Below are 15,159 nucleotides of genomic sequence, written 5' to 3' on the forward strand. Positions count from 1 at the left end.
TGATGGCGGTTTTTCCATGTGGACTTGCATTTTAAATTTGAATTCATTATATGGTTGGTATTCCTGTTAGAACTTGGTTGTATTTTGTATATCTGCAGATGTCATAGCGAGAGGGGTTGTTTTGGCCAATAATGGGCCAAGAATTAGTTCATGGTAAATTGGTGAAGGTATTACTAATGTTGTTGTACTTATCATAAATATTTGTCCGTACACCTTTGGAAACTTGCTGCATCAAATTATTTGTTTTCGAGAACTTCCTGATTCTAATATTAGAAGACTCTTATGTTGTTTGTCTTATAACGATACCTGCTTCTAATTATTTATCGTAACGTACTATTCTCGCAATGTATTATTATTTGTTTAACAAAAAAACTTTCTTCAACCACAAGCACCAAACACCCGCGCATCGCACTCCTCCCCTAGTATATATATAAAACAATCAAATAAATTAGTGAATCACATATTGATTGATTGCCAGAAGAGCGACGAGAAATCTCAATTGCTGAACATAATTGAACGGTCCCACACATCTTTGTCCAACAGACCAAAAAAAAAAAAAAAAAAGGGTAGAAAACAGCTTTATCATGACATTTTGTTGGAAATTTTGTATACTTCGGTTCAATGGTCGGGAGAGTCTCTTAGAACCTTCTCATGCATTAGGTCGATGAGGTTGAAGTATAAACCTGTCGACCGAGTGTATTACGAGAAATCATTATGCTTCGTTTCTTAAAAAAATCAGAAGTAGAGCATTTGTTTGATCTGGAGCCCAACCTCCTTACAAGTCGTTATGCTTCCTTTTCTTCAAAACATTCCGAAGCCGGACACTTGTTTGATTTGGAGGTTTATACCTCAACCCAACAAGTCTGATCGGGCTCCTTCTCCTCCATATCCACATTGTCGGAGCAGGGTAAATTGTTGCAGTTAGATCCAAAAAAAAGAAAGAAAGATTGCAATAATCCTTATAACGAAAAGATTGCCACCAATGTTCGGAGCCCAGGCCCGAAGATGTGTCAATGACTTTTGCAGGAACCCGCTTCACCGCCCCCTGGTCCCCAAGCCCATCGTTGAATTGGGATTTGTTTATTCGTTTTTTTCTCCTCTGGTTCTTGTGAGAGTAGTTGGCCACCCTCCAGAAATCTTTCTTCAGCCGAAGAGAACTCATCAATGTTGTCCTGGTTTGCTGTCAAGGGTAACATAAGCTATGCCCCAGGTTGGCGGCGGCGGCTTCCTTTTCTTACTCTGGCTTTGGGAAACTTTAATTAGCATATTATTAAACAAGAGCTGTGTAAATTTGCAATTTCTTGAAGGGGGTAGGCCATATTTTTAATTGTCATCATAAAAAAATGTTCATGGATTCGATTTCAGAGGCCAAGTGTCTTAATTACATGGTCTTTTTTGCCCTTTTTTTTTTCTTTTCCTTTTGACATCTAATGAAACACACAAAGGGGGCCGATCGAGAATCATTATTATTATAACATCGTGGACCGTGTTTAGGGTGAATTTAGCAAATGTAAATAAGTAAAACAATTAGGTACTTGTGTTTGGCAAAAAACTTGATACATCTAGTATCGTGCGGTCCAAACTTTGCCATATCTTTAATTTTTAAATTGACGAGATAGGTGTGACAAAATTTGAAACTCGTGATCTATAGATCGAATCTTGTCTAAGTGTTTAACTTGGCAGAGGATATATAAATAATTGATACCGATGTCGGTCAGATTGGATATATAATATAGAACCCTTATTCTCACAGAAGCCGACAATTCTACCATTTTATGCCAAAACAAAAAACATACATATCATTTAAATAATAAAAGAAAAGAAAACCCATAATGCTCCTTCTTATGTACACGCCTTCGTTCACGTGCTAAGGTTTACTTGATGATGCAGACACCACTTTATTGGACTCCTATAAAAAGACTGATCCATCAAACCTCATCCTCTCCGACCCCTCCCTCCTCAAGCCATTCCTCAATCTCCCAGATAGAAATTAATGTCAAGACTTTCATTCTTGTTAGGTCTCATTATCGCCGCAACAACTTTTAGGGTTGTTGTGAATGGCTCTGAAAGTGGACTTGAGATCTACGAGCTCAAGAAAGGAGATTTCTCTTTGAAGGTGACGAACTTCGGTGCGAGGATCATGTCCGTCGTTCTCCCTGACAAGAATGGTACTTGTCCCTTCAAAACTATACAAATGCTTTTATGGAAAATCCCAGCTCATTTTTCATGTCATTTATTGCCCAACTTGCTCAGGAAAGCCGGCAGATATTGTTCTTGGTTACGACTCTGTTAAAGATTATCTGGTGAGCGAGTTTTTGTGCCTTGTGAATTGGTTTTTTTCATGTTTGCTAGCGAACTTTTATGGAACTTTGGTCTTCTGAAATGAAAGCTGAGTGGTTTTGAAGATGGTGCGGGGTGTGGGGAGGATGGTCCTGCCGCGCGCGGAGGACTTTTCATCTTATCTCTTTATCGTGAATCCCTTGCATTCTGCAGAAAAGTCAAGAAATGAACGTTTATTTTGTAGGGTTGCATAGATAGGGTACAGGTTGATCAACGTCGTGGGGGACCCTTCTTTTTCTTCCTTTCTTTCTGTCCCCTGGAAAAAAAATTACAATGTGGTAACTCCCGTAACGCAACGGCAACCCAGCCGGCCATTAGGAATTGTAGAACTAGCTAGGATTTACACCTCCTCCATATTTATTTTGATTAACTTGAGCGCTAGCCGGCTTTTGAATCAGTATGCTGTTAAATTTGGAAAACTTCATTGCAATTAATTAATTGTTCTACTATTCCTTTTGTTTCAGGTTGAATTTTCTCATAGGAAAAAAAAAGACGAATTGCAAATTGAAGCATAGAGATGCTTTTTCTAGTATATTTAATAATGATCCATTTGTTTGTTTTCTAACATGGCAGCATTTTTCTAATGAATCGACTTGGATGGATGTGCGTTCATTAATTTATTATATATATTGGAGCTAAGTGCGAAAACTTAAAGGGTCTGGTCCAGGGTCCAGGGTCCAGGGTCCAGGGTCCAGGGTCCAGGGTCCAGGGCTAGCGTCTGCTTCCATTGCACAGTAAGGAAAATTATAATGGGAGTGATCGGTAGAGTTTTTATATATATATATATAATGGCCGTCTTCTTGTATGAGATCGATCTGCCTTTTGCCAGCATTCATGGACACCATGTTCTAAAACCCATTAATTTTCCTGCAGAATGATACAGCATATTTTGGAGCTGTAGTTGGTCGGGTTGCTAATCGGATTGGGGGTGCTCAGTTTACTCTAAATGGAGTCCATTACAAGCTTGATGCCAATGAGAAACAAAACATGCTTCACGGTAATTAATTAATTTACTCCTGCATATCATCCAAAAATAAATTTGATTTATCAAATATCGATTACTATATCTTAACATCTTAATGCACCATGTCATGTCATCGGGGACACAGGCGGTAAAAAAGGATTTAGCCAACTTATTTGGAAGGTGGAGGAGTACGTGAAAGATGATGCCAATCCTTTCATTGTATTCGCCTATTACAGCCTTGATGGAGAAGAAGGATTCCCAGGAAATCTCCTAGTCAGAGTGTCCTATGCTTTGCTTGAACCCTACAAACTCAGGGTGATAATGGAAGCAGAAGCACTAAACAAGGCCACTCCTGTGAACCTGGCACAACACAGTTATTGGAATCTTGGCGGCCACAACAGTGGCGATGTCCTCTCTGATGAGGTCCAAATATTTGCCTCGCACTTCACGCCTGTGAACAACCAGCTCATCCCCACCGGAAAGATCTCACCCGTTAAAGGTACCCCGTATGATTTCCTCAAACCCCACACAATTGGAAGCCAGATAAACCAACTTCCAAGTGGTTTCGATATCAATTATGCCCTGGATGGTGGTGGGGACGAGGACAACGACATGAAGGTGGCTGTCATAGCACACAGTAAGAAGACTGGAATTGGGATGAAGATATCAACGAGTGCTCCAGGCTTGCAGTTTTATACTGCTAATCACTTGAAAGATGTGACGGGAAAGAGTGGATACGTCTATCAGGCTCATGCAGCCTACTGTTTCGAGACTCAAGGGTTTCCGGATTCAGTGAACCATCCTAATTTTCCCTCGCAGATAGTTAATCCGGGAGATGTTTATACCCACTACATCCTGTATGAATTCAAGACCAAACACGAATAGAAGCCTCCGACTCATGGACCGCCAAGAGCAACTGAAGCCACCTTGATTTGTGTTTGGAATCAGCTGGAAAGAAATAAGATCTTCATGTTAAACTCACTGTCTGATTCTTCAACCATTTCTGAAGTTGTTCATGCACATTGTCAAACACATAATATTAAGATCTCCGTAACTACCGAGTACCGCCTTTAAGAGAGAGGAACTGAATCAATCATTATTAGCAATCTGGAACCAATAGCTCTTCAAGAAGCATTAAGACATGAAAAAAAAAAAAATCTTGAATTTCGCAACCCTTGAGCGGATTGGAAAGGATTAACAATAACGGTAGTCCTAATACAATTGCGACCCAATAAACTTTCAGATAATGCCAGATAGCAACAAATATTCTATTGGCGATCCACTTGTGTTTCAAAGGGAACGAAGGCCGTCAAATGCATCTGAAAAAGATAAGACGTGCGAGAGCTCAAAGAGTCACCTTGAATCTTTATGTTCTCTGGCTATGACATCCAAGCCCCATGCCCTAGGATTGACTCTGCACTATCCAAATCACGCGCCTTTCTTTCCCGCCTTTAAAACCATGCTCTCGATGAGCCTTTCGAATACACCCGCATGTCCCATGAAAGGCGTGATTCTGAACCACGCCTTCTCTGGAACTGACTATATATATAAATAACAATACGATTCCACCCCACCTGTAACTGGGAATTGAATGATTTTGAGTGAGCAAATAGCTGCCCATGGCTTTTCAGTACCGGTCTTCACCTTCCTACCTGCAACTTCAAGCTGGCGTTACTGGTTTATTCTCAGTCTTTTAACCCCTCTTCCCCCTGCCCACACATCTCCACTATATTTCAGTTATTACTTTGATATTAGAGCTTTTAGGGCTTAATTTAAAAAAGGCCTCTGCAAAATTTTCCAACCAATTTTTTGATTACAACACGTAAAATTATCTCTAGGCAAATGGGATTGTTGCAGATTCGTCAATCGTGGATTAAGGAATGCTGCTAGTTCCAGCACTACTGCTTCTAAGAAGAAAAGGGCAGGGCTTTTTTTCAGGAATCGTTGCTCTGCGACTGCAATGTCTGCTAGTGTACGTAGCAATAGTAGCAGATCAGCTGATCTTTCTTCAACCTGGGGCAAGAAATTGGTTTGGATATGGACAGAGAATAAACAAGTCATGACCACAGCCGTGGAGAGAGGCTGGAACACTTTCATTTTCCCCTCAACTTGTCGCGACTTAGCCACTGAATGGTCATGTAAACCACACATTCTCTATCTTGCAATGTTTGATTTTTTTTTTTTTTTTAATTTTCCTTATATTCACTTTTGTCTATATTTGTTAAATCCTGATTCTTCTTACAAAAGATTTGATTGATTTAATCTTCGAATTTCATGTTCGGCCAATGCGGTTCTGCTGTTTTCATTATTGGGTTAGGAATGATGTTGGCACGTGTTGTATTTACTTCTTTTGTGAACAGTTTTTTTTTTTTTTTTTTTTCGCTGATTTGAAATGTGCAGCAATTGCATTCATATGCCCTCTCTTCATTGAAGGGGAAGAGGTTTTGGATAGTGAGAGCAAAAGAATTGCGGCATTCTCTGATATTACCTCTCCCCAGCAATTAGAGAAGCTCCAATCATGGGACGACCTAGCACAGATTGTTGTTGTTAATCTTCTGGATTGGCAGGTCAACTAGTCAGTTTCTCTTCTCAGGAGTGGAGTCTTCTTTTCTGTTCAGCGTGCTCTTATTAGTCAATTGTTTGGTTTTTAGCAAAAGTAACTTAAAAAATTAAATTATATTTTCAAAACAAAGTAACCGATTCTTGTTTGCAATGCTCTTTTCTCATTCGTGTTTTAGGTGATACCTGCAGAGAATATTGTTGCAGCTTTTCAAGGATCTCAGAGAACGGTGTTGGCTATCTCGAAAACACCATCTGAAGCTCAGGTTTTTCTTGAGGTAGTGCCTTACTGCCTTAAATTTGTTGACCTTTTTGGTTTTCATGCAATTTCTTTTTTCTTCAATGGATACAGCATATTTTCATGTAAGATTTTACTTAGTAGGCCTTGGAGCACGGTCTGGATGGTGTAGTCCTAAAAGTTGACGATGCAAAAGCCATACTGGAGTTGAAGGTAATAGCTAATACTAGTGTTTTTCTTAATGTGGCCCTGATCCTTATAGTGGCATACATTATCAGGACTACTTTAACAGAAGAAATGAAGCTGATACTCGCTTGAACTTGACCAAGGCCACTGTCATGAATGTTCAAATGGCTGGAATGGGTGACCGTGTTTGTGTGGATCTGTGTAGCCTCATGAGACCTGGTGAAGGTCTTCTGGTTTGATCTCGGTCTTGTGTCTCAAATATAACTGCCGTCTGATAGTACTGTTGACAATTTTCTTTCCTATATTAGAATGTTGTTCTTACTGCAGAATATTCTTAACTAAGGTTGGCTCATTTGCGAGAGGGCTCTTCCTTGTCCACTCAGAATGCTTAGAGTCAAATTACATTTCTAGCAGGCCATTCCGGGTTAATGCAGTAAGTTCCGGCTTGAATTGTTCAGATTTTTGGAGAGAGAGCGAGGCGAAAGCAGATTTACCATTCAACCTTTTCTTTACTCAGTTGTCGTTGTAAAATTTTGGTGAAGTAAGAACATCAAATTCAGCTTTTGATTTCCGGTTTCAATTGTAAATGCATTTTCTCAAGAAAGCAACTTTTTGAAGCTTAATTATATTAGTTAGAGGACTAAGGTTGAACTTCATCCCTATCCTCAATTCCGGCTGTGCTTGCTCTTTCTTTTATCTAAATAGAGAACTGAGTAGGTAAGTTCACCCAATGTCAATGCTAATAGTGTGATTGGATACTATTAGGGTCCAGTGCATGCATATGTTGCCATTCCTGGAAGCAAGACTAGCTACCTCTCAGAGTTAAAAACAGGAAAAGAGGTCATTGTGGTCGATCAATCGGGAGTGCAACGAACTGCTATTGTTGGTCGTGTAAAGATAGAGAGTAGGCCATTAGTTCTTGTGGAGGCGAAGGTTTGTATCCATATCTTATCATAACAAGGCTTTCATTCAACTTTTAGTGAGGCCACGGAATAATAGTTTAATATCATTCCACATTTTGTCCAAATAATTCTCTGCAAGCTAGTTCATACATTACCATCCGGTCGCAGCTGCTAAGCAGGGGCTTTCATCCATGAGTTGCATTCACGTTTAGACAACAAAAAATCAACCCTTTAGATCAAATCACTCGATGCATAGGTATAAATAGTTGATCTAGTTAGCTAGACTTGCTTGAACATGAATAAAGGAGAAATTTTCAATTATAGCGCAGTACTGTGGTTGACTCTTCTTTAGAGAATAGATGTCCTGAGGCTCCTGAATACCCGTATACTTGAGACTTTAACAATAATCTGACAAATCCGATCAAGAAAGGTCTTTTAAAGAGTTAATAGTAAGCTGCACAGAATGGAAATATCATCTTTTTCTTTGGTTCTTGTAAAGATTCAACAAGGAAGAATGAATATATCATGATTTAAACTTAACCTCCAGTTTACTAATTGATGGAAAAGAATAAGAAAATAAAAAAGTTACAGTTTTCTTATAACAGTATACCATAAGAAAGATCACCAATCAGCTTACCTGCATTGTTAACATTGTTTAATAGATTTTGACTATTGGATAATGTCCTGCCACAGGGAGATTCAGAGAATAATACTTACAGCATTCTTTTACAGAATGCTGAAACAGTTGCATTAGTCTCCCCGGTTGGAGGTGAATCTTCATTTTTTCCCCCCAAATGTGTTGGATCTTCTGTTTGCCCTCTATGTTTGAAACTTATTATCTGTGCAATCCATATAACAGGAGAAGGATGTGGAGAAACAGCAATTCCTGTGACCTCATTAAAAGTTGGAGACGAAATTTTGCTGAGCGTGCAGGGAGATGCTCGGCATACTGGAATAGAAATAGAAGAATTCGTTGTGGAAAAATAAATATCTTGATGAATATTGAATTTATCAAAAAGTTATGTAGATGCTTGAACTTTGTTTTTTGGATCAGAATTGTACTATAATCCATCCGCATCTAATGGCTCATCGATGTTCTTTCCTCCTCCGGCCAAAAGAAGATAAATCCCCCATTCCGTGTGAAATCAATAAGCAAGCTATATGGAACAAAAAAGGTTTCCCGATCTTCATGTAGGAAAAGATAGAAATGTTGGAGGAACATTTCTCAGTGTTCTCTACATTTTCTAGTTTCTGCAGCAAGTGAAGAAGGTCCAGGCAGAAAAGCTGCCCTAGTGATACAAGTGTGGTGGAATAACTGCCCTGTGAGTTGGTAGACTTATGGGGACAACAGTCAATGTTTATCTGTCTCTGTAGCGTATTTCTTGGTATAGCCATGTATCGATGCAGAATAGGGGCATGGACAACTCGTCCACGGCCGTTCATGGTTGTGATTCACCTTCTTTGGAGTTTAATTTTTCGGAGTTAACGACGGCTGTTAGTAAGGGGATGACTTGCAGCATTGGAATCTCTGGCTTGAGAACTTGAAGTCCAGACTTTCAAAGAATATGTGCGTGCGAGCGATATCCCTCCGGCTGTGCCGGGAGGTTGCATGAATAAAGGGCCTTGTGCGCAAGTGAAGTCGTGACTTTTACGTCTTCCTAGTTCCTACCTTTGGTTGGATATTAGTGAAATCGTGTTTTTTGTCGTGGCCGCTTCAAAGTAGATTACCGCATTATAAAGGAATAACACGAAATAGCCATCATTTCAGACGCTTAGTTCGAAAAAACCAAGATCATCAAGTCAATTTCTCATCGCGGTTATGTGATCCAGATGGATTGGATAATAAGCGGTGGTTTCTTGGTGAATTCTGAAAACCTCTGCGACTTATCCTGGCATTTTTTTGATCCATGACCGTTTTCCAAACTTTAAAAGCACATTCAGCATTGTTCGCCCCAAAAAAAAAAAAATGTATACAATATTGAATCCGAATGCATGCTACATGTGTAGAATTTGAAATTTAAACTCAAATTTTGAATTATATGACATACATTCAATCCATCGCTAGTGTATACATTGGCTTGCCAATGTCAGAAAAATTAATCAAAAAGAAAAAGAAGACTGAGCACATAAGACGACAGTCTTTCTTCAGATATTTTTGAACGGCGGGAAAGAGTGCATGTAGCTACAAGTTTGGCCATGCTGCATGTCTCAGGGTTACCTTTCCCGAATTATTTCAAATGAGCTAAACAACTGTGAAAGGAACGCCAAAAAGAGGAATGCGAGTGTCAGGGGGAGAAAGACTAGAAAAAAAGAAGTGAAAGCTTTTTATACAAGTGTCAGAATTAGTTAGCATAAGAAGAGCACATATCAATGGGCAGAATGGGATGTGGCTGTGCCTGTCTTCTTGAAGTCTATCTTGTCAACCTTCACTTCTCCATCAATGAGTTCGTAGACATAAACCACCACGCGAAGGCCATCAATATCCATGAGAACAAAGCTTGGATTCACATCATAAGTGATGCTGCTATAGGCACCAGTGGCTGATCCGGGATTTATTACGACTCCAGCCTCGTGCTTGTAGGCCTTGAACTGGTGGGTATGGCCAGTAACCAGAATGTCCACATCTAGCTGTCTCTGAAGCATGGCAAGTGAATCAAGGTCTCCCCAGGGCACCACCTTTGAATGTGAAAGACAAGATTGTTAATCAGTAAGAATACAGTGCAACAGATAAAAGAAGCCCATTAAATTAATTGATAAAAGCAAACAGTTGACAATCAGAAACAGAAAATTGGCAACAGCATGGTGTTCTAAACTAATTAATATCACCAAAAGACCAACTTAGAACTGCTAATTCTAGGCAAAACTCAGATGGGAGTGCGAAGAGAGGCCTTTGCTTATTCCACAAGGCCAGTTCAATTGGAAGTCTTCAGAGATGTGCAGCCATTAACGCAACAGCAGAGTTTTCAATTTTCAATTGGGATGTGTTGCCAACTTTATTTTGTGCAGATGAGAGACTAATAGCGTCTCCAAGTTGCTGAACAGTCCCATCGCAATTTACAGCAGTCAAGCAAAAGTATATGATCAGTAACATTGTATAATCCCAATCCATCAACCTTTTGTTCCCCGAGCAGGAGAGAAAATAAAAGGGAGGAGAACAGTAGAACCAAAAAGAAAAATGAAAAGAGACTGCAACCTTCAGAGGGATCAAACACTACATTCCTAAGGTGCAGAACCCACTGAACGCAACGTACAGTGCTCTAAAAAACTATACGTAAAGCTGGTAGAATTCCCAGAACCATTTTAAAAGGTACAACGTAGGCAATAAAACGAAACCTAACCTGGTGACCATGGCATAGGCCAAGCTTAAATTGTCCAATTGTAAGTGTTTTCGTCTCTGGATATTGAGCATCTTCATCGTATTCACCTCGAGTAATGTGTAAGCTTGGGCAAAGGTTCTTCAGGTAATCATGAACTTCCTGATCATGGAAAAAATTATCATCAAGTATGCAACAATGCAAGACGACAAGATCTAAGCTTCCGAATCCTTGTCGGTGAAGATCAGGTAAATTTAAAATTCCAGCAGAACTATAACGTCCCTAGAAGAATCAAATAATATCACATGAAAAATCAGTCTAGAACTTCCCATCAGGCTCAAACATAACTAAGATTAATATTTAGATAGGGCCAACCGTGCCTTTCTCATAGCTTTAGGCTTCAAGTTCATAGGATCAGGAATTTCAGAATCAAGCAGCATTAACTAGTGGCTACGCCAAAACGAAAGAAAAGAAAAAACCATCAATTTGTTTGAAGGAGCAAACAATTTGTTGGGATCTCCTGGAAACAATAATTTGTCGGGATGCCAACGGAACCGACAGTTTGTCTGAATGAAAGAACTTTCAAGCCCAAGCTCCTGAAGAATTCTAAGAACTGTTCCCAAAGTCTCTACAGAATATTCAACTTATAAGTCAGCTTCAGTTTTCCTAATGCAGAGCATAATTTACTGTTGAAGAGGCATCAGTTCACACGAAATCAGATTACCATCCTGTAAGAAACCGTTTCAAGACTGGGAAAGACATATACGACTCCTTGGAATATACAAAGGTAGTCCCATCAAGGCCTTCATGCCTTGATAGATAGTAAGGTAGAAACTGATTCGCACAATAGTGCATGGCCTCATTAATGGACAAAACTCATATGACTGTGAGTCATACAAGCATGATTGATTACTCTGTTTGGATAGAGTATTATTTGAAATATTATTTGGAATAATTACTGTAGCACTTTTTGTGATGTGATGTATGTGAGATAAAAAGGTAATTAAAAATATAAAAAGATGAGTTGGAAAATGTGTTTATGATGTAAGCAAAATATTATTTGACATATTTGTGCTATCCAAACTTCTTCGCGAGAAGCTATGAAGTGAGATAAATACAGATTTTGGGGTATAGAATGCGTGCATCATGAGCAGATTGTTAATCATTTGTTCATTGAGAAAAAAGATACTAGTCGCAATTTGACACAAAACATACTGCATCACAATCCACAACCAAAGTAACATCATTCAAGTAAATATGCAACCAGATGGAAAGTAGGCCGTTATCAATCTTAATACGAATGAAAATATGAGTAACATAGCAGAACTCTGCTTCAAGTGCCAAACATACTCTATCTACCGCACTCACAATACTTCAGAAACGATGTGGTTTACTTTAGAAAAGATGGATGGGACCGAAGGAGGGTGCAGAAAATTAAGGAATAGTGTAGAGTTACTTTGATACAGAGATTGCCAGTGCAAATGATGTGTTGAATCTTGCCAGGAACAAGCATGGACTTGAATTTTGCTGGAAGATCAGGAGCTCTATACGGGACGTGGAGATCCCCAATCGCCAATACCAGCACCATGTCTTTCCTTGCAATTTAAATGTTTTCCTTTGAAACCCACCTTTTTCAATTCTACAGAAGTCGAACTACAAGACAAGATGATTAAATTAGGTATCAATTTATCAGACGCCCGACGTAATGAGCTAGCTGAATTAGCACTGTACACGCACACCCAAATCCCCAAATCCCAGAATACGCCTGATAACTTTATTAGCATATGATCACGTACAAATATAGCAAGTAGTTAGTATGTGATCTTCAATTGTTAGTAGCCTAAAACTGCAGCGGTACCAAAGGAAATTTTTATGCTAAGTGTATGAAAAGTTTAAGAGAGTCGATTAAATGAAATTTAAAAAAAAAAAAAAAAAAGTAAAGGGGCACGCATTACCTGAAACTGAACAAGTGTCTGGAAATTGACAAAGTAGGTCTCTGTTTCAAAGTGTCTTCGATAACGACGATGGCATTCGCAGGGAATGGATACTGAGGTGGGAGAGAGAGAGAGGGGGGGGCCGATTCACATCAAAACATTGCGTTTGAGAGGGATCTATGGATGGAGAGACTGTCGTCTGTCTAAACTCCACTCTACTCTATTACCGCCGGAATCATGGCTCCAGGCGACCGCCTTTTCTATTTGCGTATTCGTTCCTCTCACTTGCCTCGCCTTTATGCGCCAAGCGCTTTAAAAAATAAAAATAACATCAGAGAGCAAATTGCCAAATCATCCCAAACTAAGGCCTTGTTTGGATTGCGTTTTTTCGCCGAAAAATTATGTTGTTTTCCGTGATTACATTTCCCTATTACCTTTTTCCCTCACATACATCAAATCGCTACAGTAATTTTTTCATGGAAAATGACGGAAAATGCAATCCAAACGGGACCTAACTTTTTAAGAGGGCGCAAGAACTTGCACTCCAAAAAAAAAGCCCTAAGTATTTTATCCTTCATTTTGTTATTTAATGAAATGGCACAAAACTCTATCAAATATTCTAAGAGACATATTATAGTCCCTCTCCATATTCACCAATTACTTTTATCTCTTCAATTTCCTTAGTTTTCCCTGCTCTTAAATTAGTTTTAAGTTCATATACAACTAATAATAAAGAAAATTCCTAATGACGATGGTTTTTAAAAATGCTCTGTTTATATGAGTTGTTTCATAGTCCTTGAAACAATAATGTCAAATGAATTTTAACAACATATAGGGTCCGTTTGTTTCGGGTGAAAATATTTTCCTAATTTCTCGTGTTTGGTTGCACAAAAGTTACTGAAAACATTTTCCTATGTAAAATATTTTCACTCATCTTATGGAAAACAACTTCCCTTCCAAACTTATTGAAGTTGTTTTTCGAAATGCATGCATCCCCCCCTGTAGTATGTTCCAAACTTACTGAAAACATCTTGTAGTATATTCTTTTTTTTTTTAGTGTAAACAGGAGAACTCGAACTCAAGATCTCTTCCTTACACTCCCTCCCCCTAGTATATTCAAAATAAAAAAGAAACATCATCCTACTAATCCTATGCTAGTAATTAATTATGTATAATAGGAACATTCTTTTCTAGAGAAACTTTCAGCAGTGAGAGTGCAAGATATATGTCACAATAAGCATTGCATGTGATTGATATTTGACACTAAATGACCAGTAATTTGTTTATTACGTAAGGAGATATTTTTTATTCATATATACATTTCTCCAAGATTTTTTAAAGTTAAACAATGAAATAAATTTTCTTATTTTGCATGGGAAGAAGTATGTAGTTATAATGTGTAGAAAATAAAAATAGACATAAAAGTGAAAATATTTCAAAAGTTAAACAAACATCAGAAAAATGAAGTAAAAAAATATTTTCAATAAGTTAACCAAACACCTGAAAATGATGAAAGGGAAATGATTTTCATGAAAAATTACTTTCACGGAAAATATTTTTCACCTTGAAAAATATTTTCCTTCCAACCAAACAGACCATAATATCGCCATTCCAGAAAAAGCTCCACACACTGCATCCTTATTATTGTTAAAAATGACTTATAAACTCATAGTCTAGACTAAAAGACTAGTTTAAAGGTGTAATTATGATTTTGGCCAACCTTGGTGGCACAACCTATTGCCGACGCTGACTATTTCTCCATAAGGTATAGATTTTTTTTTTTTTATAACAAAACGAATGGAGGAAGAAGACTAAGAAAAGGATGGAAGAAAATTTTAATTTCATAGCCTTCAAAAGTAGGTATTTTGGGTCATTTTAATATCCAGGATTTCTAAAATATTTCGCCCGGGTGCATAGACACCCGTTTAAGCTGGTGATAGTTCAGTTTCCTGTCGAATTATCCCTTGACCACTTTAGATCCCTCTTCCTCTAACATAGAATAGGAGTTGGTGTAGTATAAAATCTAATAATAAAAAAAAAAAGGGACATTCATTACATAATTTTTGCTGATGTCACCAAAAACAAACGGTCAAACGTGTGTTGACTAACGGTAAAGGAGTCTTTGTTACATATTTGTGTACGTGGGGTTCATTTTGTTAATTGATCAAACCCGGCGATTGATTAGTAGTTTGGCTAAACCTCAAGAGAGATAAATACAATAAACCGTTTTCGAAAGGTTTGGATCTGGATTAAGTAGGATCTAAAATCTATCCAAACCCATGATCTTTTAACATGGTTTGGATTGAATCTAGCTCAATTCAAACCCACACTATAATGCAAGACTACTTATACTATCCGAATGACAACGTTGACTTTCAAATAGAGGTGTTAATTACAATTCAATTACATTAACTCGCTCAAATCCGTCGACCAATAATCCACCCAAATCTGTTCATTAATTTTGAACTAGTCTAAATGGGTATCCAATTAAATCTATTTAATTGATAGATAGTTGATTGACTTAACTCACCCATTTATACCCATTTCAAAATAATTATACATTTAAACTTAACTTTTAGTGAATGTTAAGCAAATAAATTTGAATTTCTTACCAATCTAATAATAATAAATACTGTTATTTCTTGTCAAACAACATACCCAAAAAAAAAAAAAGAATTTTAAGTGACTTATATATGGATAATTGGGTATTACCCATATCCAT

General features: G+C 38.1%; 3 protein-coding genes across 6 annotated transcripts; 2 read left to right on the top strand and 1 right to left on the bottom strand.

Moving 5' to 3' along the window:
• The first annotated feature begins 1,864 nt into the window (after positions 1–1,864).
• On the top strand, positions 1,865–4,285 carry LOC140010335 (uncharacterized). Its single transcript, XM_072056993.1, has 4 exons — positions 1,865–2,168; positions 2,254–2,303; positions 3,214–3,337; positions 3,450–4,285. Exons 1-4 carry the CDS (start codon positions 1,994–1,996, stop codon positions 4,187–4,189), a joined length of 1,089 nt encoding a protein of 362 aa, XP_071913094.1. The 5' UTR covers positions 1,865–1,993; the 3' UTR covers positions 4,190–4,285.
• A 522-nt stretch (positions 4,286–4,807) lies between these two features.
• On the top strand, positions 4,808–8,278 carry LOC140004080 (uncharacterized). 4 transcript variants are annotated; one of them, XM_072056990.1, is made up of 10 exons: positions 4,808–4,981; positions 5,143–5,442; positions 5,738–5,871; positions 6,043–6,141; positions 6,246–6,314; positions 6,380–6,520; positions 6,631–6,720; positions 7,053–7,220; positions 7,883–7,958; positions 8,049–8,278. In XM_072056990.1, the coding sequence occupies exons 1-10, from the start codon at positions 4,924–4,926 to the stop codon at positions 8,174–8,176; spliced, it is 1,263 nt and encodes a 420-aa protein (XP_071913091.1). In that variant the 5' UTR covers positions 4,808–4,923; the 3' UTR covers positions 8,177–8,278. The 4 variants fall into 4 exon arrangements, with proteins under 4 accessions (XP_071913091.1, XP_071913090.1, XP_071913092.1 ...); XM_072056989.1 differs by having other exon boundaries at positions 4,811–4,981; positions 5,705–5,871; XM_072056991.1 differs by having other exon boundaries at positions 4,835–4,981; positions 5,162–5,442; positions 5,705–5,871.
• Positions 8,279–9,195: 917 nt separating this feature from the next.
• LOC140010337 (vacuolar protein sorting-associated protein 29-like) lies at positions 9,196–12,730 on the bottom strand. Its single transcript, XM_072056996.1, has 4 exons — positions 12,459–12,730; positions 11,960–12,156; positions 10,528–10,665; positions 9,196–9,865 (listed from the first exon to the last, which is right to left on the bottom strand). Exons 2-4 carry the CDS (start codon positions 12,089–12,091, stop codon positions 9,557–9,559), a joined length of 579 nt encoding a protein of 192 aa, XP_071913097.1. The 5' UTR covers positions 12,092–12,156; positions 12,459–12,730; the 3' UTR covers positions 9,196–9,556.
• Positions 12,731–15,159: the final 2,429 nt, after the last annotated feature.

The sequence above is a fragment of the Coffea arabica genome, chromosome 7c (assembly GCF_036785885.1).
Source record: "Coffea arabica cultivar ET-39 chromosome 7c, Coffea Arabica ET-39 HiFi, whole genome shotgun sequence".
Taxonomy (NCBI): domain Eukaryota; kingdom Viridiplantae; phylum Streptophyta; class Magnoliopsida; order Gentianales; family Rubiaceae; genus Coffea; species Coffea arabica.

Coding starts and splice junctions, on each gene's coding strand:
- LOC140010337 (XM_072056996.1), bottom strand. CDS start 12,091: ATGGTGCTGGTATTGGCGATTGGGGATCTCCACGTCCCGTATAGAGCT. Junction 10,666..11,959: donor CTGGCAATCTCTGTATCAAA/GTAACTCTACAC, acceptor TTCCATGATCAG/GAAGTTCATGATTACCTGAA. Junction 9,866..10,527: donor GCCTATGCCATGGTCACCAG/GTTAGGTTTCGT, acceptor TCACATTCAAAG/GTGGTGCCCTGGGGAGACCT.
- LOC140004080 (XM_072056989.1), top strand. CDS start 4,924: ATGGCTTTTCAGTACCGGTCTTCACCTTCCTACCTGCAACTTCAAGCT. Junction 6,315..6,379: donor AAGCCATACTGGAGTTGAAG/GTAATAGCTAAT, acceptor ATACATTATCAG/GACTACTTTAACAGAAGAAA. Junction 7,959..8,048: donor ATTAGTCTCCCCGGTTGGAG/GTGAATCTTCAT, acceptor TCCATATAACAG/GAGAAGGATGTGGAGAAACA.
- LOC140010335 (XM_072056993.1), top strand. CDS start 1,994: ATGTCAAGACTTTCATTCTTGTTAGGTCTCATTATCGCCGCAACAACT. Junction 2,169..2,253: donor CGTTCTCCCTGACAAGAATG/GTACTTGTCCCT, acceptor CAACTTGCTCAG/GAAAGCCGGCAGATATTGTT. Junction 2,304..3,213: donor ACTCTGTTAAAGATTATCTG/GTGAGCGAGTTT, acceptor ATTTTCCTGCAG/AATGATACAGCATATTTTGG.